Source organism: Microchirus variegatus (genome assembly GCF_963457635.1).
Source record: "Microchirus variegatus genome assembly, chromosome: 1".
Lineage (NCBI taxonomy): Eukaryota > Metazoa > Chordata > Actinopteri > Pleuronectiformes > Soleidae > Microchirus > Microchirus variegatus.
The window spans coordinates 15943204-15968946 of NC_139802.1; the positions used below are offsets into that span (position 1 = coordinate 15943204).

A 25743-nucleotide genomic window follows, 5' to 3' on the forward strand; every position below is an offset into this window, starting at 1 on the left:
ATGGTCAGGCTTTTTCCTCCTGCGCTTCCAATCATGTCCCCAAAAGAAGGTATCAAAGTTGGCCATATGGTGCGTATGGAAGGTGTCAGTGGAGGCAGGTTTTTTAGCTGCACACGCTTCTCTACTACCCTAGTTGCTATCCAAACACAAATAAACAGAGGAGGAACATTGGAGTTAATGATAGAGGACGGGGGGTGGAGGCGTGTCGGAGGGCGGGCTGAGCAGTGCGGAGCCCCGGAGCCCTGAAAAGTGCAGGAGCGGAGCGCATTACGCACACTTGAAGCCCTCGCTCCGGAGGAGACTCCCACGCCGCCGCTGCCGCTGTCTCTCCTCCAAACTTTTCCCCCTCGTCTCTTTTCCACAACTTGTCACATCTCTGCAAAGGCTCGACATACCAGCGTTTGGCTGTATGGCTATATGAAAGTTTCATGGACTTGGAAAACTTGGAAAACTTTCAGCGGGGCTTTATTGGAGCTCGTCGCCTCTGTAGTTACTGTGGATTACTGACATACCGCAGGACCTTTGGCAGCTATTTATTGGGGTAAGATTGTGTTTGGCAGAGTGTAAATGTTCGACTTTTGTTGCGCACTCCACTCACTTGTTGTAACGTTCTGTGTGAGGGGGGGGAACACTCATGCTTCATTCAGTGTGAGCCACAGAGAGCAGTTCAATCAAACTGTCACTTAACATAAAGTCAAATCTTCAAGGACAAAAATCCAACCTAAATCGAACCTCTGTGGCCTCTGTGGGTGATTATTGCTGCGTGATGATCACCAGCTTTGAGGTCACAGTTCACGCACGTTCTGACATCCACTCCACCACAGCACGTAACAGCGCTGAGGCGAGCGGTGGCCTTTGCTTTTGCGGACTTGTCACGACTTAATGGAAATGTAAGACCTTGTGCTAAAGAAAGCGGGTTTAAGGAGAACGACAGTGAACGGCTGCTGTCAGAGAAAGAGAGAGTGAGTCCAAAGGTTACTGAAAGAAGAACACACTGATCACTGTTGTACAGGCGCGTAAAAGAGCAACAAGTGCCTGCATGGTGCAAAAAAAGTGATACTTCTGATATGTTCGCTACTGTGTGTGTGTGTGTGTGTGTGTGTGTGTGTGTGTGTGTGTGTGTGTGTGAGGGAGATAGAGCTGTAACAGACTGAAAAGTGTCCTCCAGCTGTGTGAGCTGCACTTTCATTCACATAACTGTGAATAATGCAACTAAATATACACGACACAAGGTGGAACATTGTGTTAAAATATTATTTTTTTTTCTCCAAATCTGCTAAAAACGTATTGTTTATTCGTCCAAATCAAAACCTTTTTTTTTTATTTTTCAGCCTCGACTAAAACTTAAAGTAAAGGTCAGCTCGCTGTTGCTCCACTGGCTCACTCCCAGTCCCGCTTTCACCATCCGGAGTCTTGAACTTACACGGTGGAGTTTTTTTTTCCTGTGTGGGAAAACATAACATGTCATCCACACAAACATGGAACCTGTGGCTGTAAATTTTCGCACCGTCAGCTCAAATTATTCGCCCTAAATTGTGGAGATGGACAGTTTCCTGTTCTATTTACTGCAAACATTATACAACATATTAAAGTGCCTTAGGGGTTGTTTAGGACGAGGGACACGCGTCCAATAAACATGCAGCATAAAATAAAAGCCAATCATTTGTATCTATATTTGTTTTTGTTCTGGCTATAACCATTCAAAATGATTTAAAAGCAAATACTGGAGTAACTTTGTTGTGTTAAATTACCATAATTTTCACTCAAGTTCCTGCTGGCAAAGTCTCAAAGTTGTGTAAATCCACACAGACTTTATACTGAACACTTGTTTCACACTGAGAAACACCACCACCACCACCAACAACAACAACAGTGTCCTCTGTAATTGCATTATTACAGAGATTTAGAGTTTGATTCAGAGGGAACTCAGTGTGTGTTTACAATGTAAAGTGAATCCATATATGAGTCACTGTACACCCACTTTATTAAGTGACTGTTTCTATCTGCTTTGTGGCGAGTTTCTGTTTGTTTCTGCTTTAAATGTAGTGCGCAAAACACGCGTTAGTACGACCCCAGTGTCCATTGCACCTTCACAGGGGTCAGACTTTTAATTAACTTCTATTTTTTACTCAAATGTATAATTATTAATCCATTCTGGCAACAAATAACAGCGTATTTAAATAATGTGAATATGTGATTGCTCTTGTGTGTGAAGTGAAAGACGCTAACATGTCTCTGTCTGGTGTAAAACCGTGGTAGAAACAGGTGGTTTAACTGTATCATGTTCACTAACTGAGGGTCACACGTTGCCTGCCTTTGTAACCACATAATTACCGACTCTAATGTGGCATTTACACACAACACTTATCATCTTTTTCTTTTTTCTCTCCTTCCTCCCCGCAGGGTTTTCCGCGTGTCCTTCGTCGAGTTTTGAGTCGAGATGGGGAGCAAAGCCCTGCACGCTCCGATCCCCCTGCACCCGGCGCTCCAGCTCACTAACTACTCCTTCCTGCAGGCCTTCAACACTTTCCCCGCTGACCAGCTGCAGGGGCTGTACGGCCTCAGCGCGGTGCAAACCATGCACATGAACCACTGGACTCTTGGTTACCCACACATTCAAGGACTGAGGTCGACAATCACGGAGATGGCGGCCGCGCAGGGTCTGGTCGACCCCAGGATCCCCTTCCCAGCGATTCCCTTCTCGGCCGCGGCGCAGCTCTTCCATCCAAAGCAGGCGATCGCTGGGCACGGCATCCCCTCGCTGCACAAGGACAGGCCGCGGTTTGACTTCGCCAACCTGGCCCTCGCTGCCACACAGGAGGACCCGCCGAAAGCTGCGGATCTGGCCAAGTTGGCGTCAGGACTAGGGGGGGCCATCTCCGAGCTGAGCAAGCTGTCCCCGGAAAGAAAACCCACGCGGGGCAGACTGCCGTCTAAAACTAAAAAGGAATTTATTTGCAAGTTCTGCGGCAGGCATTTCACCAAGTCCTACAACCTCCTCATCCACGAGAGGACCCACACAGACGAGCGGCCGTACACCTGTGACATTTGCCACAAGGCTTTCAGAAGACAAGACCATCTCAGAGACCACAGGTAAGACGCGTGTCAGATGATGGATGAATCATGAAGACAGGGCTCTGAAATTCCCAGCAACATTCCTGACTGTGCGAGTGATTTAAGTGCAAATTGCCTGTATTTATTTCTCCAAATTCCCTCGTCACAACTGGCCATCAAAAACACATTATTCACTCTGAGCGCAGGAACATGTCAGGCCTGTTCCCAGAGTTTTCTCCACGAGGGCGCCAAAGCACTTTCACGCGTAAAGTAGGACAGTCACAACTTGCTCAGAGGAGAATTTCTCGCCCTGTAACTCTGAGGTTTTTGTTAAAAAAAAAAAAAAAAAAAGAAAAAAAGCTACAGCCAAAATATATGCAACATCTGACCAAGTGTTATTTCTGCTCCACAGATACATCCACTCCAAGGAAAAACCTTTCAAATGTCAAGAGTGTGGGAAAGGATTCTGTCAGTCTCGAACTCTAGCCGTCCATAAAACCTTACATATGCAGGTAAGCTGGAAACCATGACATTATCCTCACTGATTATTATTCACATATAATGCACGGTCTGCTGCACTGCATGCATGGGGACATCATTATGATTATGATTATTATTATGATTATTAATAATCATAATAATAAGTGTTTTTAAAAATCCTTTCTTGGCCAGTTACCGCATTAACACACAACAGACATATGAGTGAGAAATACAAGCTTTATATACATTAATATGTAAATCAGTGTGAGACATAGTTAATTTATTTCTCTTAGTGCCACATAATTAAAAGGAATAATTCTTTGCTTTAAATCTAAACAGGAGTCTCCCCACAAATGCCCCACATGCGGAAGAACCTTTAATCAAAGAAGTAACCTGAAAACTCACCTTCTCACCCATACAGACATCAAGCCCTACAGCTGTGGCCGCTGCGGAAAGGTGTTTCGGCGCAACTGTGACTTGCGACGGCACAGTTTGACGCACAGCCCACATCAGGACTACTAGGCTGGACAGACTAAAAAAATAACAAAGGACAAAACGCAGGAAGACAAGTCCGCGACGCCACCGTTCTTCTTCTTCCTATTCCTATCCCCCCCACCTCCACCTCCACCTCCACCTCCACCTCCACGTTTTTACCCTTGTTGTTCAAAGACAGTCTCCAAATCATGGACACGTTTACTGGCGCGAATTTGGAGTTTGCTTGCACCTGAAGTGGGACAACAGTGGAGCCAAGACCACGTCCAGCTTCAAAAACCACCTGTAAATACCATGTACATAATGTCCTTGTTAAATTTTTTTGTTTTTTTTTCTGATCCTGAAATTATAAAAGTTGTCAAAACGGTCATAAGTTTAAAGTATGTTAAAGTGTATTTTAGAAAAAAATAAATATTTCCATGATACATTTGCGTTTGCTCTCTTTTTTTATTTCCACAAGTTCAACACAAGTTCAACACAACACGTTATATGTTATATGTTATATGTTATATATTTATATATTTATATATTTATATATACATTTATATATATATATGTATATATAAAGGCGCATGCAATTTTTAGATGAAACCGTTTACCATGACCGTCGAGTTAATAGTCTATATGTTTATAGCCCGCGGACAGTGAGGGCTTAATGTGGCTGAAATGTTATGCTTTTTATAGACGAGCAGGACTTATCAGCTGGCAGCAGCATGAAGGCGACTGTGAGCAGGAAGATGTGTCACTCTGAATGTTCACCAATGATAGACAAAAAAAAAAAGGAAAATTATGATCTTATAGTAATTATCTCATGCACCTGCAGTGATTTTGAATGTCTCCGGATTATTGCATTGGTGTCATGTCAGTGCACTTATGCGGAAGAAACTGTCGTCAAACCAAATTAAGATTCCAGATGGCCCACAACAGATTATGGTTCAGTAAATTAACAATGCTCATTAATTCTTTACATACACCAATTGTTCTTCTATTTTCCCCAAAATCTGAAACTCATGTATCTTTATAATAATAATAATAATAATAATAATAATAAGTATTATTATTATCATTATTATAACACTTGAGGGAGTGTATGGTTTTTCACATTAAAATTCGGGCCTCTGTTAACTATACATATATATTTGTTTAAATGTCTAATCTGCACATTGGGAATATTTCACTCCATAAATTGTGAGCGCTTTGAACTTCGTGTTTTAAACACTCCGGTTTATGAGTTTGTGTGAATTTATATATTTAAAGATTTGGCCACAAATCCAAACCAGAGCTATTATAACAATCAGAGCTGCAGTAATAAAAGAAAATACAGCACAAGGTGGTTTGTAATCTTTATTATTGTTGCAAGTATTACTATTCGGTAACGACAAGGTAAACAGTGTGTGTATGTGTGTGTATGTGTGTGTAAGTGTGTGTATGTGTGTGTATGTGAGCGTGTGTGTGAATTGGCCTCGAGGCCTGTTTTTTCACGTTTTCAGCAGCAGCTACTGAAGAACACGTTTAAAGGCCTGGTTTTCACCTGACAGGACATCTAAGTCAACTGAAATAATTCGCGTTCATTGAATTAATTATTTGATGAAGTCGGAAACAAGTGGTTATGATAATAAGAGCGCGCGCGCGAGAGAGAGGCCGTTAACAAAGGCCACGTTTATTACGCACTGAAGACTTGTTAGTGGTTTCCTCATTAGTTTCTCCGTAGAGAAGCAACGGCAGTGCAGAGACAGAGCAAGATCATATTTACACAACGAAGTTTACCCTCAGAAAAAACACAATAAACTTTTCATCACCTGAACATATAAATGAAAACCAACAAATAATAAAAGAGGTTTACTGCATGTAATAATAATAAAAATAATAACGTGTTTAATCAATATTTGTGTTTTTGTTGTTTTATTGGCTCCTAAATTTGGTCAATTATTTTGCGGTAAATGGTTTGAATAGGAAAAAAAATTAAATCATAAATTATAAATAACAATGTTGACGCTTATGCCATGGGTAATTAAAAATGTAGACTATGTAATATATACATATTAAAAACATACAGTATATTTATTATATTAATCCTTTTTGTATATTTTTTGTTGTATTTTTTAAGCTGTTTTGATATTTTCAAATTTACATTGTTGATGAACATGTCAGCACTTAACTTAATACTTTAAATATATGTTGGTATTTTAGCACCGAACTTAAATTATTGTAATGTAATTTGGTCACAATTATCATTAATATAACGTGCACTTTTTTCCCCCAAAATATATTTGTTGAAATGCACCACAGGAGTTTATCAACACATTGTGAGCTGCATGGTTGATTGCATATATGATCATTATTGTGTTTTCATTCAGTCCCATCAGGAGACTGAATCTCCAGAGAAGGTGACAACATGATATGTGGGCGGAATTAGTTTACTAGAGCATGAAATGAACATGTTGATAGCTGATGCACACCCCCCCCCCCCCCCCCACACACACACACACGCTAAACTCGACCAATTCCTCAGAAATCAGATTCTGTCTCATGAGAACCAGGTTTTGGGCTCCATCGGAACTACTGGTCCTGAAAAGTGACAGTGTTTATGCCAGAAAAGGTAACAAATACGCACACACACACACACACACACACACACACACACACACACACACACACACACACACACACACACACACACACACACACACACACACACACACACACACACACACACACACACACACACACACACACAGACAGGGTGAAGAGTGGACAGTCACATGATGAATTTCAACCGACTGTCTCATCAGGAAGTTTAATCTGGCTGCCAAAAGGAGAGGCTGCACTGACAATAAAGTCACATTCTGCACTGGCCTATAGGGTTAGGGTTCGAGTTAGGGAGAAGCCTGGGTTCAGGATCAGGATAGATAAGGTTCAGCTTTGTTCCACATATCCAAGTGGACTCACAACTACTGGGATGTGTGTCTTCAAACCCACACTGTCTGCAGGCCCTCCTGCTCCACTGCACACTCCACATGACCTTTGACGCCTGTGTGGAAGACACCCACTCTCCTCATTTGAGCTCCACTGCCACTGCTATCCTTTTGTAAACTTTATTTTGGCTGTATTTATTTTGTAGGCGTTGACTCTGTTGTGTGCTCAACTACAATTTCCAAAGCTGCCAAGTGATTATTATTATATATTTAAAAAAAAAACAAAAAAACAAAAAACGTGTTACGTGTCATCATTAACATTACACAGAAACAGAAAAGACACAGCGGGAGGAAGGTTTGGCATAACCAAAAACAGTATGTCAAATAAATTGTTTGATTGTGAAGTAAAGGTGGACTCACCTGAACATTCAAATGTGTTTTTATTTTTACATCAGCATATATATTTGTATTTTTTATTTATTATTATTATTTTGAAATACATTAGCTTTTGCTGAAAAGAAATTAAATAAATAAAAATAACACACAGTGACACTGTTTGATGGCAGGCTGCCCAGTGAGAAGTTCATCTTCCTCTCCCTAAGCAAAGGTGAGCTTCCACGTCCATATACGGGCCAGAGGCATGAGAAAGAAACCTCTGTTGTGACGTAGAATGATACATTCATGGGCTCCTCGGAATCCTGTTTTACCTACGACCTAAAATATATATTTTTTAAAAGAACAAGGTAAATATTTGACTCTCTCAATTGTGTTCGTTTTTTGCTTCTAAAATTTTCTATAATCGAGTAACCAACTGTCGTATCCCAGGGACGGTGTATTGTATCCCGATCGTCGCCATTTTCGCTTTACATGAGTTGAAAACAGAAAATTCCTATGAACATGAAGGCAACAACAAGCATACGGAAGCCGCGTTAGTGTTTACTCATGACGTTGTACCGGAGCCGTGGAGAAGATGTGGCTAACGTTCATGCGATGAATTTGTTATATTAAAACTTCGTGCTTGAGGAATTGCTGCAGGATACACACGGGAATCAAGTAAGGGGACTGTTTCGCTTTATCCTACGTGGTCACACGTGTCAGTCAGTGTGTTTGAACGAATTTAACACCACTTCTACTCGGTTAGCTTAGCCTCGTTGCTCTGCTGCTTTGCTTTTTACACTGTGTTCGCTACAGTGACATAAAAGTCCTGCTAGCTTCCCCGTCTCTACTCCTCCACAGTAAGTTGTACTCCTTGCTAACAAGTAAGATGCAGCTTCAAATCACTCTTCATCACATTGCTATTCATGTGGAATTGGAGAGGCTAATGCTACTGCTGTCGTCTCTACTTCACTGTCAAGCAGACACAGTGGAGCTATATTAGCAATGTAAATATGGACAGCGTGTGGCTTGTAGCAATAACAATTCATTATTAATTCAGCCACTGATATATATATATATATATATATATATATATATATAACTTCAGTCGTTAAATGCGTCCATCCACGACAGGATAAACAACATGTGTTACGTGTACTGTACATAGTGCTCACTGAGTAAGGATTTGGTCCACAATTAGTGCATGTATCCCTATAAAATTCACTATAAAACTAACAATAGCAATGTGAACATGTAGAAGTTGTTATTTTAAACTCATATTAAACTAATATGTGAGTCTTTATTACTACAACTATTAGTCTTTCAAACTGCTACACCATTTTGACTTCAGTCAAAACTGGAAATGCACAGGTGTTTGTAATAACTGTAATTATTGCTTTATCCCACTGAAAAATGCATGTGTTGACATGCAGCCATCGTTAGTGCCATTACTGTCACCTGTGCTGCCAGAAATATCCGGCACATAACATAATGGCAAACATTTAATTTGACTAAAACACATCTTTAAATATTTATTTTTAACCATTTGTTTTAGCTTGTGTATAATATTCAGAGTCTTAACGTAGTTAAATATCCTTATATAACATACTTCACATGTTTTTGCCTATATGTTTTGTATTGTTTTGCAATTCTCTTTGTAATTTTTCTTCTTGGTTGAATTGATTGGAATGCAACCCAATTGTGATCAATAAAATATTTTGTGTTCTCATTGTGACAGGGGCAAGATGTTGGAGTCCTATGTCACGCCGCTCCTCATGAGCTATGTGAACAAGTACATCAAGAACCTGAAGCCATCAGACCTGCAGCTGTCTCTCTGGGGAGGAGATGTGGTGCTCAGCAAGTTGGACCTCAAACTGGATGTATTGGAACAGGTACCATACCAATGTGTATTTTGATTATAACCCCATGATTGTTTTACAGCACTAAAATGATATTTACAGTGGGCTTGAAACTCTTAAAAACTATGGAATTTGAAACGCTGACTTTGATTGATCGCTTTTGCTCACTGATTACAAAACCTGCCAGTGTAACAATGGACCTCTAAAACCTGGCATGAACACTTACCTTCAGAAATCAATCACATGTGCACAGCATCAATTCTGATTGTTCACACCTCACTTTGCATTAACATGCGTCTTTGATGCATCTCCGACTTTTTTGCACTGTTTGCAAATTCACATACAAAAATTGTGTTTACAAGGACAAAAAGTGTGAGAGTACAGAATGTGTCTGTTCAATGTGTTTCAGTGTATAAGTGCGAGTGATTGAGAGTGAGAAAAACAGGGTCACCAGGGGCTGAATAGGTGGTCCTATGTGTCCTGAGGATAGATTTAAATTCACCCATGCAAATGGTTACAGGTGTTCACACCTGAACTTGGAGCTGTCCACTTGTGAGAGGAGAGCACTCGCAGTTGATGTTAATACTAGGTTTGAACAGGGAATTTGTCTGTGCTAGAATGTGGTCTTGTGAAAGCTGTAAAATCACCATCTCTGACCATAACCTGGACTGGACATGTACATATTATATAGTGTATATACACCTGTGTGTTGTACAGTTAGCATCCTTGACTGGTATTATAAAATATTGCAGCTGTGCATCTGGACATGTGAGTGTCATTTTGGAGGATATATTTACTTGGATATTTTTGTCTGCAGTGTTATTTGAGTTCCTTTTTTACACTTGTAATGTCTGGACTAGATCAACCTTCCCTGAGAATTTTTTTGATTGTGTTCCGACGGCTTCTGAAGAGCAGACCAAAACACAACCCAACCCAACAGTGATTTTGATGAAAGTTCTTATTGGAAGCAGCTTTAAGCCAACCAACATTGGGAATTTTAAGATTTTGAAGTGTAACACCATATCAAAAACTTGGCAATTCTTCCCCCTTAGCTTTTGGTTCATTGCATTTTGTTTGAAAGTTACCTTTTAAAATGTGCAACTGGGCATCATCATCCGAACATAAAAAGAAAATGTTATTTATTGAGTAGAGACACACTGAATCCCTGACAGTCTAGTCTCAGAAATATGTTTGGTTATTAGCTTTTTGGCTTAGACCTACAGAGGAGGCATGTGAAGTGTGTGTAGGCAGTCTGGTTTCATGGGACCGATTCTCACATAGAGTAGTTCAAGATGCAGAACATTGTTTTGTCTGTCTCTGAGAAAATCTGACTGATTTTGTGAAAAGCCTGACCTATATGTAATCTGTTTCAAAGTTATATTTAGACACTGTATGGCTGAAAAGTCCAAATAGTCTTAAATCTTCAATTTGAGTGTTCATAATGGCTTGTAATGGTATGACGAATACTCATCTCATTTGTATGTGCTTTATCCTCTATTTACATGTATAGGAGTTGAAGCTACCCTTCACCTTCTTGAGTGGCCATATCCATGAACTGCGCATCCATGTACCCTGGACCAAGCTGGGCTCAGAGGCTGTCGTCATTACTATCAACACCATGGAGTGCATTCTCAAGCTGAGGGATGGAGCCCAGGTTAGTTCTTTACTGGTATGAGAAGCATTGTAAGGTGAAGTGTTAAAAAACTTAAACAGGCCTGGCCAGCTCTTCCTGTCAAGCATAATAGCATATGTAGCAAAAACTATTTTCAGTTAATGCTAAATCTGAAAATGCTTACATTTTAAATTCCAGCTGTGAATCTGTGTAATTTTGTACGTGTGTCAGTCACCTGTAATCTAAATATTTTACTGTGTTAAAGTACCACATGTACTGTCAATAACAAAGGTATTTTTTACTGTTTTGTAGTACAGCTGCAGCCAATACTTCTAGCTTTTAGTTTTTTTTCTGACCTACTGCTCATGCAACATTTTACTGCATGTTGGTGGATGGGTGATTGAGTGGGGTGCAATCATTTGAAATGATATGACACTGTGTTTCAGTCTTGAGGCCCTGACGTTTCATGCTTGTACACGAGCATGAAATTAAGAGTATGAGTCATAGTATTGTTTCCGATTTACGTTTGTGGGTGTTTAAAACATGTTAATTTGACAAGTTTTAAACACTGCTTAAAGCAGGTCTTGTTTTTGTTTATCTTATCCATACATAATGGAAACAAAATAGTAGCACAAACAAAGAAACTAGAGGCAAATAAATTATTGCCTCATCCAGGCGAGATGATGAATCTGTGCCAGTGATTTGGAATGTTATATACATTTTCAAAAAGCTTCTGGGGAAAAAAGCACATTGGCAAGTGATGTAATGACTGGCTACAATGAGGAACACATTTTACACTTTAGGGATAAACATGTTTTATCATCCATATACTACCAGAATGAAGTGTATTTGCAAAGGCTCTTTCAGTTTATTTAGAGAAGCATCTGCCTTTCTTTTCAAAACAGATGGAATCCAGCACAAAACATATATCAACTATTGTTTCCCACATCTTTTTGTCTTTTAGAAATTGTTGATTCTACTTTGACTGTATGGTTTCCCTTACGTTTAGCACAGTACACTAAACTCAGCAGAGGGACAGCTTCATTGACCACTAACCAGAAATATTCAGGGAAACTAAAAAGCCATAATGTTGAATTTATTTAGTGCTATTTACTACTGCACCAATAACATGTCATTGTTCTGTTTCATTAAAAAAGCAGTGAACATGACTTCTCCGTAAGAAATATTTAGAACTACTTCATGAAAGAAAAGAGAATTAGGCTGCTTAGTAGGAGCTGATGTTTGGGTGTCCTTTTGTTTTGTCTGCTAAAAAAACTAGCAGGGGATTTCAAGCTAATAAACATACGCACACTATTGTGCACAGTTTAATTTTGAAACGTTTAAGATGAATCTGAGTTTATGCTGCTTCTCCTTGTTACCACCAAGAAGCACTTTGAGAACACTTATTCAAAGAGAAATGTGTAAGTCTAGGTAATTCATAAATTGTTTCATTTTGAAGTGCATTTTTTCCCAGAGAGATTTAATTTTACACAGGAGCCTGGCCCTACCTTTGCCACCCATGCAGTTTAGCAAAATTGAAAGTGTAACTCAGCACTAGGCCTTTATGGAGAGGTTGAGGTTTCAAGACCAGATGTCGCTGAAGAAACACATTTCAAGGGAAGTCAATTACAGCTAATTACATAGACTGCAGCAAAAACATTTGTAACACTTGAGCTGCCCAGAACTAATGGTGAATATCAAACTATGCAGGTGGCTACTGCTCATGCGATCAGGTTTCTAGTGCAGTAGAAATTTATACTTCTTTTTCATGTTTCATACACAGCTTAAGCCAGTGTAATAGTTTGGGTGTCGGTGTAATGTCTCAAAAATGCTGTTTGTTACAAGGGATGATTCAATGCGATGCAGAGTATCTGTTTGATACTGGAGAAAATCAGTGGATCAGAAAGAGAAAAATCCTGAATCTGATCAGCTAGAGCATTTTAGTCATGTTTTGAGCTTTTTATTTCTTCTTTATAGGAACAATATGTGTGAAACAGCTGGATACTTGCCTTTGAAATGGATGGCACAAATATTTGGTAACAGCTTTATCGTTTGAAAGGTCTAAAATTACTGTATCAGACTGATATTGGTACATACCCGAAGTTGTAATATTGATATCAGACACAAAAGTGATATCCCTATTTGTTACAGGTGTAATTTTTTTAAAGGCCTCTCATCAAGAAAAGGTTTTTGGTGAATTGCAAATGACATTTGGACAAATAATTCTGTGGTATCTACACCCATGGGACATAATTTGGAGCAAAGCCTGGCTTTCAACAGAAGTCTTTAGCATGTGGAATTTAAATTAGCTTCTACACATCTCTCCTTTGTGAGTAGGGAGGTAGAAACCTGACTACTGGGTTCTTCAGCCAAGAAACTTTTTGTATAAAGTTTTAGACTTGTGTTACTCTGTAACTTGTATTATTTATTTAATCTTTATTACACATTCTTCATTGTTAGATTATACATTACATTATAAAAGCATCAGTATTTGCTCTGGCAGCTGTATGGGGCAGTCTCTTACTTTTTACTTAAGCTCAGAGAGAATTTCCTTTACAGAAGGAAGGGCTTTGACATATTAGCTTCACTGAAACCGTTTTATATTTCTTTCATCTTTTCATCTTATCTTAGGTCCTTGTCCAGATATAACAAGTAACTAATAATGTTTGAAAGAGATGCTGCAAAATGTTGGACTTCAGAGTCTTTGAAACCCTCAAAGCTCAATTTCCACCAAGTGCTGTAGTTTGGTTCGGTTTGTTATCAAATGAGTATTTTGCATCAAAAGTTTTGAAGGGTACCAAAATAGAAAATCTGTAGACGTTGTTGCACCCTTCTGTTGGGGTACCTGGTCCAGCACCTAGAAGGATAAGCTAGACACGATGCAGTTAGTTGGTTTGTCGACGGAGAACTCTCACGTCTGGGCAACAGCAGGAATTTTAAATATACCATGTATTATGACGGCGAAGGTATTCAAAGCTTTTTGTGTGTCTTTGTTGACGTATTTTTATGTCGGCATGTAGCTGTGCTTACTGTGTGGTGCTGTTCTTCTTTATTTAATTTAATGGCTGGCTACACTTTATCATACTGGTATGATGTCATGCTATTTACATAACTGACTCGGCTATCACCATTTGGCCCATGCACCCCTCCGTAGAAACACTAGCCAGACCAGGATTTACCGTTTCATACCATACCATAGTGAGCTGAACCTTGGTGGAAAAGCAGCTCAAATGGCTTAAGCTTAGCCCCAAAGGATTTTCAAAGAGCTGTGTTTCTCTGCATGGAAAATGTTACATTTTAAGTCTTGTAGATAGACTACAAGTTATTCTCATATCCAGTGGAGACAGGAACCTTGGGGTGGGCCTCATGTGGCCAACGTGTGGAAATGATAAATGATATCATTAATATGGTTTGTTTTCATAATTACTGTTAAAGCTGGAGAGCTGGCCTGTAAAAACATCCATACGTCTTTTGAAGTTCATTAAGGGTTGTGTAATTTGACCAGTATTATTTGGACCTTTTTAATGTTCGTGTTTCCCCCTGAGAGGAACTGGGTAATATTAGGGATATTGAGATTGCTCAACAGGGCCCATCTGCAAAGCACCAAGGGCAGCTCACAATTATAGTTTCCACCAAATTTGGGAGTTAAGCAGCAGTCGGAGATAACAGCTCTTGCTGACAGTGTAATTGCTTCAAATGAGCTATAATGAAGACTTGAAGTGCAGAAAGTATGGTATTACAAAGAAATTGTTAAATAAGTTAAAATGGCGTTAGCAAATATAAGACATTATTTTTATGTGTTGCTAATGCAAGCTTGGACATCTTGTCTTTACTTGTTACTTGATAGTTTAAATGCTGTCTTTAATGTGCACCTCTGTTTTCAAAATCACATTTAGTTTTTAAATCTATTGTACTTTTAGATACCCGTTCCTCCTTTAGTTGTGTTTACATCTTCATGTGAAATTAGAATAAGCCCTAGTTTATGTCTAAGAACTTTGAATCGATAGATTCTGCTTCTGCTGCAAAGATTTACTGCTACCCCTTTGAATCTGTTCATCAGGTGTGATCTTGGCCTGTTCTAATAAAACAATGGTTTAATTCATAACGTCTCCTAGTATCTTATTTGCCCCATGGATTTTTTTTAATACCATCTTCACATTTTCAGTATTTGCCGTTTACTTCATTACTTCATTGTCACTTTTATCTTTTCTGTTCAGATGTGGTGGACTCGAAGAGGTCGTTAAAACCTTTGGTCCGAGGTTTAATTCTCTGTTTTTGAGAAGTTTTGTTCTTGTATTTGTAGCAAGTTATATTGGTGAACACCTAGTTTTAGAAGTTGTATAGGAAACAAAATGGGCAAGACTGAACGTGGGCTTTAATGAAAGACCGATCAGCTAACATTGATGTAATGTTGTAAAATTATGGGCACGTTTTCTTTTCTTTTTGACATCTTGGTAAACTGCTCCAGATGTTGAGGATGAGGTGTGATCAGCAAAGACACAGAGGAACTGGCTGGATAACCGTAACAGTGGATCATAACACTCTTAGGCACTCTTTATTTTTTATGAGACAAAGATAAGGGCTTGGGTTTGCAGAGGAGAGTGTTTCTGGTTTTGGCTCAGCTTACTGCTTGATCTGGAAGTTTTATGGCCACTGAGTGCATTAGCCACTGATGTGGAGGTTCTGATTGATGCATTGCCTCAAGATGATTTGGGGAGGTGCCTCTGAGACTTGTTGGTTTGGCATATGGTCCAGTGAAGCCCTTTCTTCTGTTAGATTCCTTCCAAACTATTTTTAGGACTTTGCACCATGAAACCTCATTGCTCCCAAATAATGGGTAATACATGGGAATTTGGGGTCCAATCTTGAACACTTATCAAAAACCCACAAGTTGTTACTCCATCACTTAATCTACCACCTACTTGCTTTGAAGATGCACGTTAACAAATCTATAGATAGTAATACTTGAGTTTTCAATACCAAAAACTATATTATATACAGTTTGTTTTATAATGACAGACACACTCAGTAATATTGACTGTGACAGATCTATATTAGCAATTCAAATGTACATTTGATTCCCTGCTATGGAGTTATACAGTAGATGCTACTGCTTAAATATGTGGTTTTGCCATCTATTCATCCACAGCCCACTAAAGAGGAAGCTGTCACCAGCTTTTTTGTGCAGATGTTTGTAGTGGTCTATTATTGTTATGATTAACTTTCTGGTTTGATATGAGATATGCAATTTTGTTCACACAGTGTGAACATTTCGTATTCAAAATCAAAACACATTGTCATTGTATGTGTTGGTATTAGGTAAAACACCAAACATGCCCCTTGAATAGTAATCTTCGTAGGGTGCACTCTTCTCTAACGAATGAGCTCCAATCTGTTTGTGCTTGTGCAGCTGAAGTCAGAAAACAGAGGAAAAAGTTGAACAAGTGAAAGAACACAGCCCGTGGAAGTGTGCAATCAGATAGCACAAACTGGATAATCTCTGTCCCAGTGCCATCCGGAAATCTTGCCTTTCATTCTCAAGCTTGCAGGGAGTAAATGGCTTACAGAGATTGCACCATAAATCTGTCTGATCATCAGCTCAGCAGGGTCTTGTCTTCAAGACTGAGGAGACAGAGGGTGAAGACACGGGGCTTTGGCAAATGTATTTTCCTTGAACCCAACCCCTGAGCCAGCAACAAAACCCAAATCTGACAGTAAATAATAAAAAACAGAGTAATGTTGGCACAACATGGATTCTCAGACAGGTTGAAAGCAAGAGCATGTGTTCTGATGAGACAACGAGAGCTGCTGAGAGACAGAACTAGATTGGGCAATGGGGCCCATGCTGTAAAATGTCTGTTCCCTCATTCACAGTCTCGGGATGTTGACCCACTGCACTGGTGCCTGGTTGGCATACCATACTGATTTAAAGCATCTGCAAAATTCTCTGTGCAAGTGTGTAATTCCAGTGGTATCTACACCCATATAAATGTACTATGGTGACCATGAATGACTCTGATGTGGCCGCAAATGGGTCAGTCCCAAGATTCCTAAATCCTAATGCGTCTCCACTTGTTTCAATTGCTGCTGCTTGCACACATTCACCATTGCTTGTGAGTCAGCTGAGGCTGTTTTGACTTTGAGGTTTGTGGAGGTTTGGCATCCTGGTGGAATGAAGTTACTTCAGGTCCTCAGACACAGGAAAGCAATCAGGGGGTAAATTCAAGCCCATCAGCTTCCTGTACCCATCGAGTCGAGTTGTGATGAATACACTCAGCAGCCACTGCTGCTTCACAGTTTAATCCCTGCTCTCATACCATCCGGACTACACCAGTCCTTCAGTGGAACCTATTACATGCAGGCTGCTCCTGATGATGTTGCAATCTGTGAAACAACTGTGTTGCACTTAAGGCTAGTGTTCATTTTATTAGTGCCTTCTGCTGACAAATTCTGGGAAGTTATTTTGTTATAAGTAGGAACACCATTTGCCCATTATGTTGCCGTGCTCCATGTTTTACTGAACTGTTCTTTCATGGCTGCTCTATGAGCCCTTGATTGCTGCCTGGGGACAAAGAATTTTTATTAAATTAAATAGAATTGAATGCACTTTTAATCCTAATTCTAAATTGGCAGTTTAGGAGGCAAATGAGGTAAAATATCTATCACATTGTTTCACAATTTTTGTGGTTTTTATCAAGTTTGACACAACTGGCCCCTGTGCCATTATGTGTAATTTCCAACTGAAAAAGTACACATTTTTATCTTACACAGATTGTCTTAGCTCTGTGTTTTATGCCCCAGATAAGTGTTTTCCATCCAGCGGCCCCTCAGCCTTTTTGACCTATGAGTATTAATAATGCAAGTGTTATTGTTGTAATGACATCATGGGCGGCAATATATGTTAAACAGTAAATCACTTGTGCGGATCTAGTCATTAGCAAGCTCTTTGATGATGTGCCACTGTTCTGGTTTTCATTTTTTAGATTCTGTCTATGATTAAAATAATATTACATATACTGTATGTTCATATAATTATCATTGTAAGCAAAACCTTTGACTTCAGAGTTTGTGAACATGACTTGCGGAGATATAACACACCACTCTTTAGAATTGAAATTTGCTCCCTTGGCCTATGCTCGGATTTTAGAACTTAGTTCAAGTTGGAAAAAAAAATCTGAAACTGAAAGAGAAGTTCATCAGTCCAAACCAGCTTGAGTAATAACATAGGTCTGTCTCATGTGACCATTATGCAAACATAATTTCTGTTTGATAAGACCAAATGCATTTAATTTCATCCTTGTGTGTAGCTCTGCAAACCAAAGGCCTGCTGCATTCCACTTGCATGCTCATGCACTGCAATATGGCTATGGTATTTCTCAACACTGATGGAAAGTCCTCTCCTATTTCGCTCTATTTGATTTATTCTGTCTTGTTGGTTTCAGAACACTGATGCTCTCCAAGAACACTTACGCCTCTACAGTTAGTGCCGATCCAGCTGCACCTCACGTGTGCAATTAAGTTGTCAGAGTAGCTTCAGCTATGGCTTGCAGTGTTCTTTGAGGATGGTGCTTACATCGTTCAAGGGGTGCTTATGTCTTGTATAATATGCCTAATATTGTGTATGACATAATGGACAATGCTCGGAAAAGGGATGTTTCAGTTTTTGACAAATCACAGTTGGTCTAAAATCAGTTCCTGACCACTAGATGCTCATTTTCTTTATCATTTTATTAACAATAGTATGAATTATTTGTTGTCATAATGGGGAGTTACATAGTGTGCTGAATAAAAATCAACTAGCCGTTTTGAAAGCCATCTCAGTGTTTGGGAATTCCCCACATACTGTATGTCTTCTGTGACTTGAATTGTACATGTGTGTGTGTGTCTTTTTGTGTGTGTGTGTGTGTGTTCAGGTTCTGTGTGGAATGTTTTATTGTAGCTAACACATTGCAGTTATTAGCATTAGGGGGTAGCTGTGCCAGTGTAAGCAGCATGCCTCACATGCTCAGCCCAGGCTTGTGGTTAGCTGATGGAGACATCTGAAGGACCAGAACCCCTCAGATCTAAATCAGGAACAATTCCTCCCACTTTCCCATTCTCTCGCTTGATTTTTTTTCTTTTTTTCTGTCTTGGTTTTTTTTTGTTATCTTAACAATTGTCACTCTCGCTGTTTTTCATACTCATTGCTATCTTTCGTTTTCTTTACCTGTCTCTTTCTTTTATGTTTTCTTCTTCTCACCAGTGAGGCAACATTTGGATATGTCAAGTGCAATAATACTAAAAGTGCCTGAGCAGGGACATAGTATGTTAATATCAAGAGGTCACCGGGCAGAATGTGAATGGGCGCCAATGAAAAGAAAATGGAGACAGCAACAGTGATCTGGCTGTTTAGCCAGGTTCCAAATTCCATCACGGCACCTACATCAGGTCCCGTCATTTGCCTGTCTGCATTACTGATTCTTGGCTTTTATTCAAGTCTTGGGATTGAAGTTACTGTGACTTAACAGTCTTGGACAAAGCTGAATACCAGTAAAGAGGTTCCTAGGAGGGCACAAAGCCCTTAACATTTGAGTTTGTGTTACTGTGCGATGCTTTACATATCTTTGCTGTTCCTCAGTAAAAGGGATGCACCACAACTGCAGCCAGTTATAACATATCTGGTAAAGATAATGCAAGGACAATGGCGGAACAAGTTGTCCAAATAAAATATGTTAGAAGTCTTTATATTGCTCCCCGTGGGTCTGGTCTGTAACAGGGATCTCTGTTTGTTGTTATTCTGGGCATGCTGGAGGCAGATATTTAACACAGCCAGTTAGACTTGGGTACAGTAGAGGCATTCTTGGCACAGGACACCAGCATGACATCACCAGCGCTCTCGTTGTGATTCCTCTCTGCTTTAGAGTGAAATAGTTTTGTAATTGTTCTCTTCTTTTGGCAGAAAACACGAAAACCCTTTCCATGTCCTTGCTCGGAAAATTAACATATTGCCGTCATTGTTTCGCTGTAACAGATCTTGTAAATAGGACACCCCCTTTTCATCTGAATCTAAAGAAATCCCACAAGTGTGCATATTCTCTATTGTGGTTTGTGTAATTATGGCTATTTGTAGAATTTGAAAATCACAATCTGTACTAAATTTATTTGAAGGTAAAAAAGAGTTTCAAATAATCCTTTCTTTTTATAAACTCCCCTTTGTTGGCAGAGTAACGGTGTATGGTACTGGGGATTAGGAATAGCATTCTTGAAGATTTCTTTTAAAATCTAAGTCTGTTGAAATGTACAGTCTATTGCCAAATGAGACAGCACATTGGTTACTGCGCTATGGCTGAGCTTCACATTTTATTTATGTATATCAAATGTATAAGCAAAACAGGACAACCGATATTTTATTTTTATAGATATTTTTTTTTTTATTTTAAACTCCAATCACCTGGAGAGTTATGCAGCAAGAAGAAGCAGCCACAGGTTGTTAGAGGAGTACTACATCCACATGGCTACAGTTTTAGTGTTTTAAAATGCATTGCAAAGTCCTTGGACATTTGGAACACCTAAAATAGTAAAGTTGTGAATATTGCTGGCTCTATTTCAGTTTGAAAACTCTAGGGCAGCATTTTAGTTCGGATGGGCAGTTTGTTACCCTTACTTTGTGATTGGGAAAATGTGTGCTCACAATTTCATCAGTTCTCTATCATGATTTACTTCATTTCAAGACTGTAAATTTCATTAATGCAATACAACCATTGTTTTCTTGCACGGTTGTGGATTTAATTACTTGAATACAAGGCAAGGTAAAATAGATGGACAGATATAGAAAGAGAGAAAGAGAGCACATTTTTGTAATGAGCTGTTTTCATTGAGATAATTATTCAGAATGTCACATAATGTGATAGTCATCTGGGTTCATTTTGTCCTTTAATCCCTCCAGTCTGCCATGGATCCCAGCTGCAGTATAGTATGGGTCATTATTTAGGCTGTGCAGCACTGTTTCTATTGCGCAGCTATTAGTGTGTCGTGCTGTATTCAAGCATTTGTTTTTGTCTACAAGAAACGCAGAATATAGTAAATACCTTTTGGGTCGTGTGTGTGTGAAACAGCACTCTATGTCAGCAGCTTTCTTAAGTCTACCTCCGTTTGAGAAGAAAATGAAACCCCTGTCTTTAATCATGGTGTAATGGGTTTCTACATTTGTTACAGTTTCATTAAAAACCCATTAGCAGCTAATTTTTTGTTGAGCTGATGGATGTGTTCGAAGCCGGGGGACATTAAAGAAAAGGTCATTTGAGTCAAATGCGATGAGCTCTGTTTTCCTCAGCTTACATTCCAGTGGGGTCGTCATCAGTGGGCTGAGCAGCTTAAGTGTAAAAGCGGTGGCTGCATACCATCTGACATTACTGGAACTATCCCAAACCATGACTCTGTGTTTGAAACACTGAGCCACTTCTCTTGTGTCATTACTCTTGGTGCCAGCTGGAAACCATTCTAATGAGAACGAGGGTCATCGCTGTTAAAACAAGCTTCTGACTACCTGGTTATAGATGGGTTGAGAGTCTCGAGGGATAAACATGATGATAATGACAAACTCGACTCAACTGTATGGAAAAGGTCATGGGCTAAAGAAGATGAAAAGAAGTGAAAATGAATAGGATGATGATGGAAACAATTAGGACAAGTGAAGGAACAAAAGTAAGCGCAAGGTGATATGAGAACATGGATATTGTTGAGGTTTTCTGTTCAGTCAAAGGAAAGTTAAATATGGGGATGTTGCTCCTGGGGTTTCAACATTGGGAATAGGATCTCTATTTGTCAGACCAAGTGTGTGTCTGTGTTTATATGTATATACTTGGACGATTCAGAAGAGCAGGTCTGTCTGAGATAAGGAGCTATTGGGTTACCTCCATATATTTTCTCACTCTGTAGGCGTTTGCCCTCCACTGCCTGGCCTCTAGTCTCCAGTCCTGCTGCTTTGATGTCTGCCTGAGTTTGCCAGTAACCTGCAGAGGAAAAAACAACAATAACAAAAAGGCTGTTTATTCAGCACTGGCCATGTGCATGCTCCCATTAATCTGTTGAAACTCTGTGCAATTGACCGTCCTCAAGAATGTTTAGGTTTCAAAGATCAGGCCGTAGCAAGCATTAGGCATGGTATTCTTCTGAAACTGAAGGAAGACTATCATTCTCCTTCTCTTCTCCACTTGGCAGTGGTCAGTGTAATGTTTTTAGTTATCTAAAATGAAAGGTTTAGTTTATATTTGAATTGGGTCAAAGTCACTGCTCGAAATAATGCCTATATTGTTATCTCTATATTGGATGTCCTCTCACCACACTGTTTACATTACTGCTAGATGTGACCTGTAATCATTCGTTTATTAAAACGTTTTTCCTTTCACATCACAGTTTACATATGAATTACACTGCCAGTGGGGGTTAAGGTTTTGCTGGTGTTTGGTGTCGGTGAGTTATTGCTAGTTTGTTTTTGTAGAATTGTGACAGTATTAGCAATGGTGCTGTTTCTAGTCGCCTGAGGTGGTAGTGGTGGTTCAGCTGATGTGTTGAGCAGCTCAGATGAGGGTCGGCCGTCCAGACAGGCGCAACACACTACCGCTGGTCCCCGACGTAGCCAGACGTGTAAGGGGACAGAGGTCAGACCTGGCTTTCCTGTGCCCTAACCCTCCATGGGTGCCCACTTACCCTCTAAGCAGGAGGTCTTCCCAACCTGTCACTCACAGTGCCACAACATGCTTTATTTCTGTGCCTCTCTTCTTGTCTCATTCTTGTTTTACTACTTATATCTTTGTTTCTCATCTCTTTTTCCTTTTTTTGCTACCGTCAACTTTAGTCAACAGCTGAGTTGACATGCCTGCAGGGAAAGAACTCTCTCACCCCGGTCCTTTTGTCTTTCTCTCCTTCTCGATCCCTTCATTCCTCCCTCCCCGTCCTGCACCCTGGTGTGGCATTGAAGGGATCAGTTTACCCGGCAGCAGCTGAGGCAGGCTTCATTTGTCCTAGGGCTTCCTTCTGAAAAGGCATTTTTTTGCCTCTAGAGGATTTCTCATTGCCCACTCTGACACTGAATGCTTAATTACACTACTTCCAAATTTGGCAATCTTGTGCTTTAGTGGCAGTTTGAGTTGTTGAACTGTTGAAATGTGGTCTTGGCCTGCAGGGCTAGGAATTCCTTTAGGTATAGATATGAGAGTCTACAGAGGAGAGGGACTGTTTTTATTATGTTTAAGTAGGATAGAGTGATGTAGTGACATTACCAAGAGCATTATGAACTTACTGGCTATTAAATTTGATTTTGCTTTCTTTTTATTATTCAGTTTTATTTGTTTTTGTATGTTTTGTCTACATTCATCTTTTGAAGTCCAATGACAGTAACAAAATAAGATGTAAATTAATAATTTACATCAAATAATAAGATGTTAATTACATCTCAATTATTTTCCTGTCTGTGTTATCGGGAACCTTAATGAAGTATTTATTATATTTTCTTTTTACCAATTCCCACCACTTGAATAGTGCAGCTCCACCACAGAAGCCCTTACTGAAGTGAGATCTAAATATTTCTGACTCTCTTCTCTTCTGGTAAATGCATGTTTACTTTATGTCTCAGGAAAATACAGCTCAAATTAGCCAAAGTATGTCCTAACCCTAACCCCAATCTTCATTATGTAACCACACAAAAAATGAGAGGTGCCTTATTGTAAGTAAAGTGTGATAACCAGAGAGTTTGTGTTCATTTATACAGTGTAGGTACATGGACAATATGTACAGCATTTATCTTGTGTGAAAATGTGGCTCTTGGGTTTTATTTCTTAATTTTAGTTTGGGTAAATTAAGTGTGTGATTTAACCTCAGTGTAAGTCACTACAAGGGGTGACTTTTGCGATTCTGCCACTTTGATCCCCCATTTAAATGCCAAACATATGTGATTGCCTGTTCTTTTGAATTGTCTGACCAACTTACAGCCCAGGCTGACTGTGAAAAGGTTACAGTGCTACACTAACCCCTAATCAATGCCATACTCTGAGTTTACACACTCAGCTCTGTACCTTTAACTCGACTACTCTATTTTTAGAGTGGCGCTAATATGTTTGGGTTCTTTTATTTTTACCTTTTATGGAAGAGTTTTCTATTTTCTGTTTTTCATTATGCCCTACGATTCTGTGTTCCAGGTTTATGTTTACTCTGCGTATGTACATGTGGTATTTGTTGAGAACTTTGCAGTTGTGGAAGAGTAGTATTAGGTGCTTTGGTTTTGGTGTTAAATGTTTCTTTACCCTTTGCAAATAATTGCATATATGTTTTTTGTCGTGTTCAGCCTTTATGAAAAGGTGGAAACAGGATGAGCAAGATATGTAGTGAAATTGACAAAAATAACAGTTGGTGAGGGCTTAAGCATAGAAGTCCAGGATGTAGCAGCCTATTCACCCTACTCTTTAGTCATATAGGAGGATCTTGGTGTGTGATATCTGATAATACATTTTAAAGCCAATAATGAACAATACTGATATTGTGCCAATAATATTGTACAGGAGAGGGATGCACAATATCTGTGACATATTAGCACAACAATCATGGGAACTCATCTGTGAATTTGTGGATGTGTGAAAATGAACTTGTAGTTTTACAATAACAATGGGCTTAGGTTACATCTTAATTTGTTGTTACATTTATGCCCGACTTCCACATTACATTGGACTTTTAAGTCCTTAATGCTGAAACTTTTGTGATGCATAAACATTGATGCAGTTGATAGACTGTATCATCCTCTACCCCCTGTGATGAATGCAGCATGAATAAGTAACCTCAAGTGTGACTGACCTTGATGTCTTTGTTAATAGCTGCTGTTAAATAATTTTTTAATGTTATAATGCCACACGTGAGCTACTATTTGAACAATAAGCAGCAATTTCTAATGCTATGCTCATTAGCAGTGTAAATAAATGATAAACTATCACATGGCATGCACTTTCAGGCCTGTTGGTAATGATGATTGTTTCTGATACAGAGCTAAAACTCTTTTTTTTAACACCATTTTAGAATAAAAACATATAAATGTGGACATAGCCCGAGTAAAAGTCCTTGGCAGTCATTTGTTTCACCACATGCTCATTGTCCCACCAGCGTTTCTTTCCATGTCCCTGTTGTTTTAATTGCACCTCATGTCACAGAGCACCCACTAGGCTGAGGAACTCTACAAGCTGAACCAATAAATAACCTCCTCATCCAGAACCTTGGCCATTTTGTTTATCTCTAGGTTCATCTCTGAAGGGGAAGTCCATTTAATCGCCACAGACACACACACACACACGCGCACACACACACAAATCTTGGTGGACTTACATTCTTGGGCTTAAAGAGCTGATGGGGCTCTGAGTGCATGAGTGCAGGTGATGTGTTATTGTGGAGGAGAGTCTTTTGGCCTTCTCATCCAGGAACAGGAGTTTATTTGTAGAACCCTTGGAGCAAGGTTAGTGGGGTGGTTTGGGGTCTGCGTTTCTGTGTGTATATGTTTATTGGAGGGGTTATATGGTTGGAGATCCCTAATCACATCAGCTTATATGATCAGTATTAACCATTTATTCAATTACTGCCAGGAATGGATACAGTTTACAATTAAATTGCACTGGTTACATTGATCCACATAGCTGCAATTTACAATTTGCCGCAAGATGTACACTCTGTGGTGCACATACAGATAAAGGAAACCAAAAAGATAACTGATGCATGAAAATTGCAATTGGAATAAAAAATTTAAATTCACCAGTTTTTTTTTTCCTATTCACTAATGTCAACTGTTTGTTTTCTCATTAGGATGACCATGAGAGTGGCTCTAGCTCAACCAGTCGCAGTGCCTCGGACAGCTCCAAGGCTGTGGCTAAGCCTCGCCGCCTACAGCAGGCAGCCCCCAGCGACCCAGACCTGCCCCCAGGTAAATGATGGCCCTGGGGCC

General features: G+C 39.5%; 2 protein-coding genes across 2 annotated transcripts in view; both read left to right on the forward strand.

The window, feature by feature from the left end:
- The first annotated feature begins 497 nt into the window (after positions 1-497).
- On the forward strand, positions 498-4050 carry osr2 (odd-skipped related transciption factor 2). Its single transcript, XM_083894803.1, has 4 exons — positions 498-541; positions 2404-3093; positions 3467-3566; positions 3956-4050. Exons 2-4 carry the CDS (start codon positions 2441-2443, stop codon positions 4028-4030), a joined length of 828 nt encoding a protein of 275 aa, XP_083750929.1. The 5' UTR covers positions 498-541; positions 2404-2440; the 3' UTR covers positions 4031-4050.
- A 3825-nt stretch (positions 4051-7875) lies between these two features.
- The window catches only part of vps13b (vacuolar protein sorting 13 homolog B), a 297430-nt gene continuing 279562 nt past the window's right edge, over positions 7876-25743 (forward strand). The window contains exons 1-4 of the mRNA XM_083910541.1: positions 7876-7994; positions 9055-9208; positions 10686-10829; positions 25605-25722. Of these exons, the coding sequence (XP_083766667.1) occupies positions 9062-9208; positions 10686-10829; positions 25605-25722 (409 nt within the window). The 5' untranslated portion in view covers positions 7876-7994; positions 9055-9061. The remainder of the gene's footprint in view (positions 7995-9054; positions 9209-10685; positions 10830-25604; positions 25723-25743) is intronic.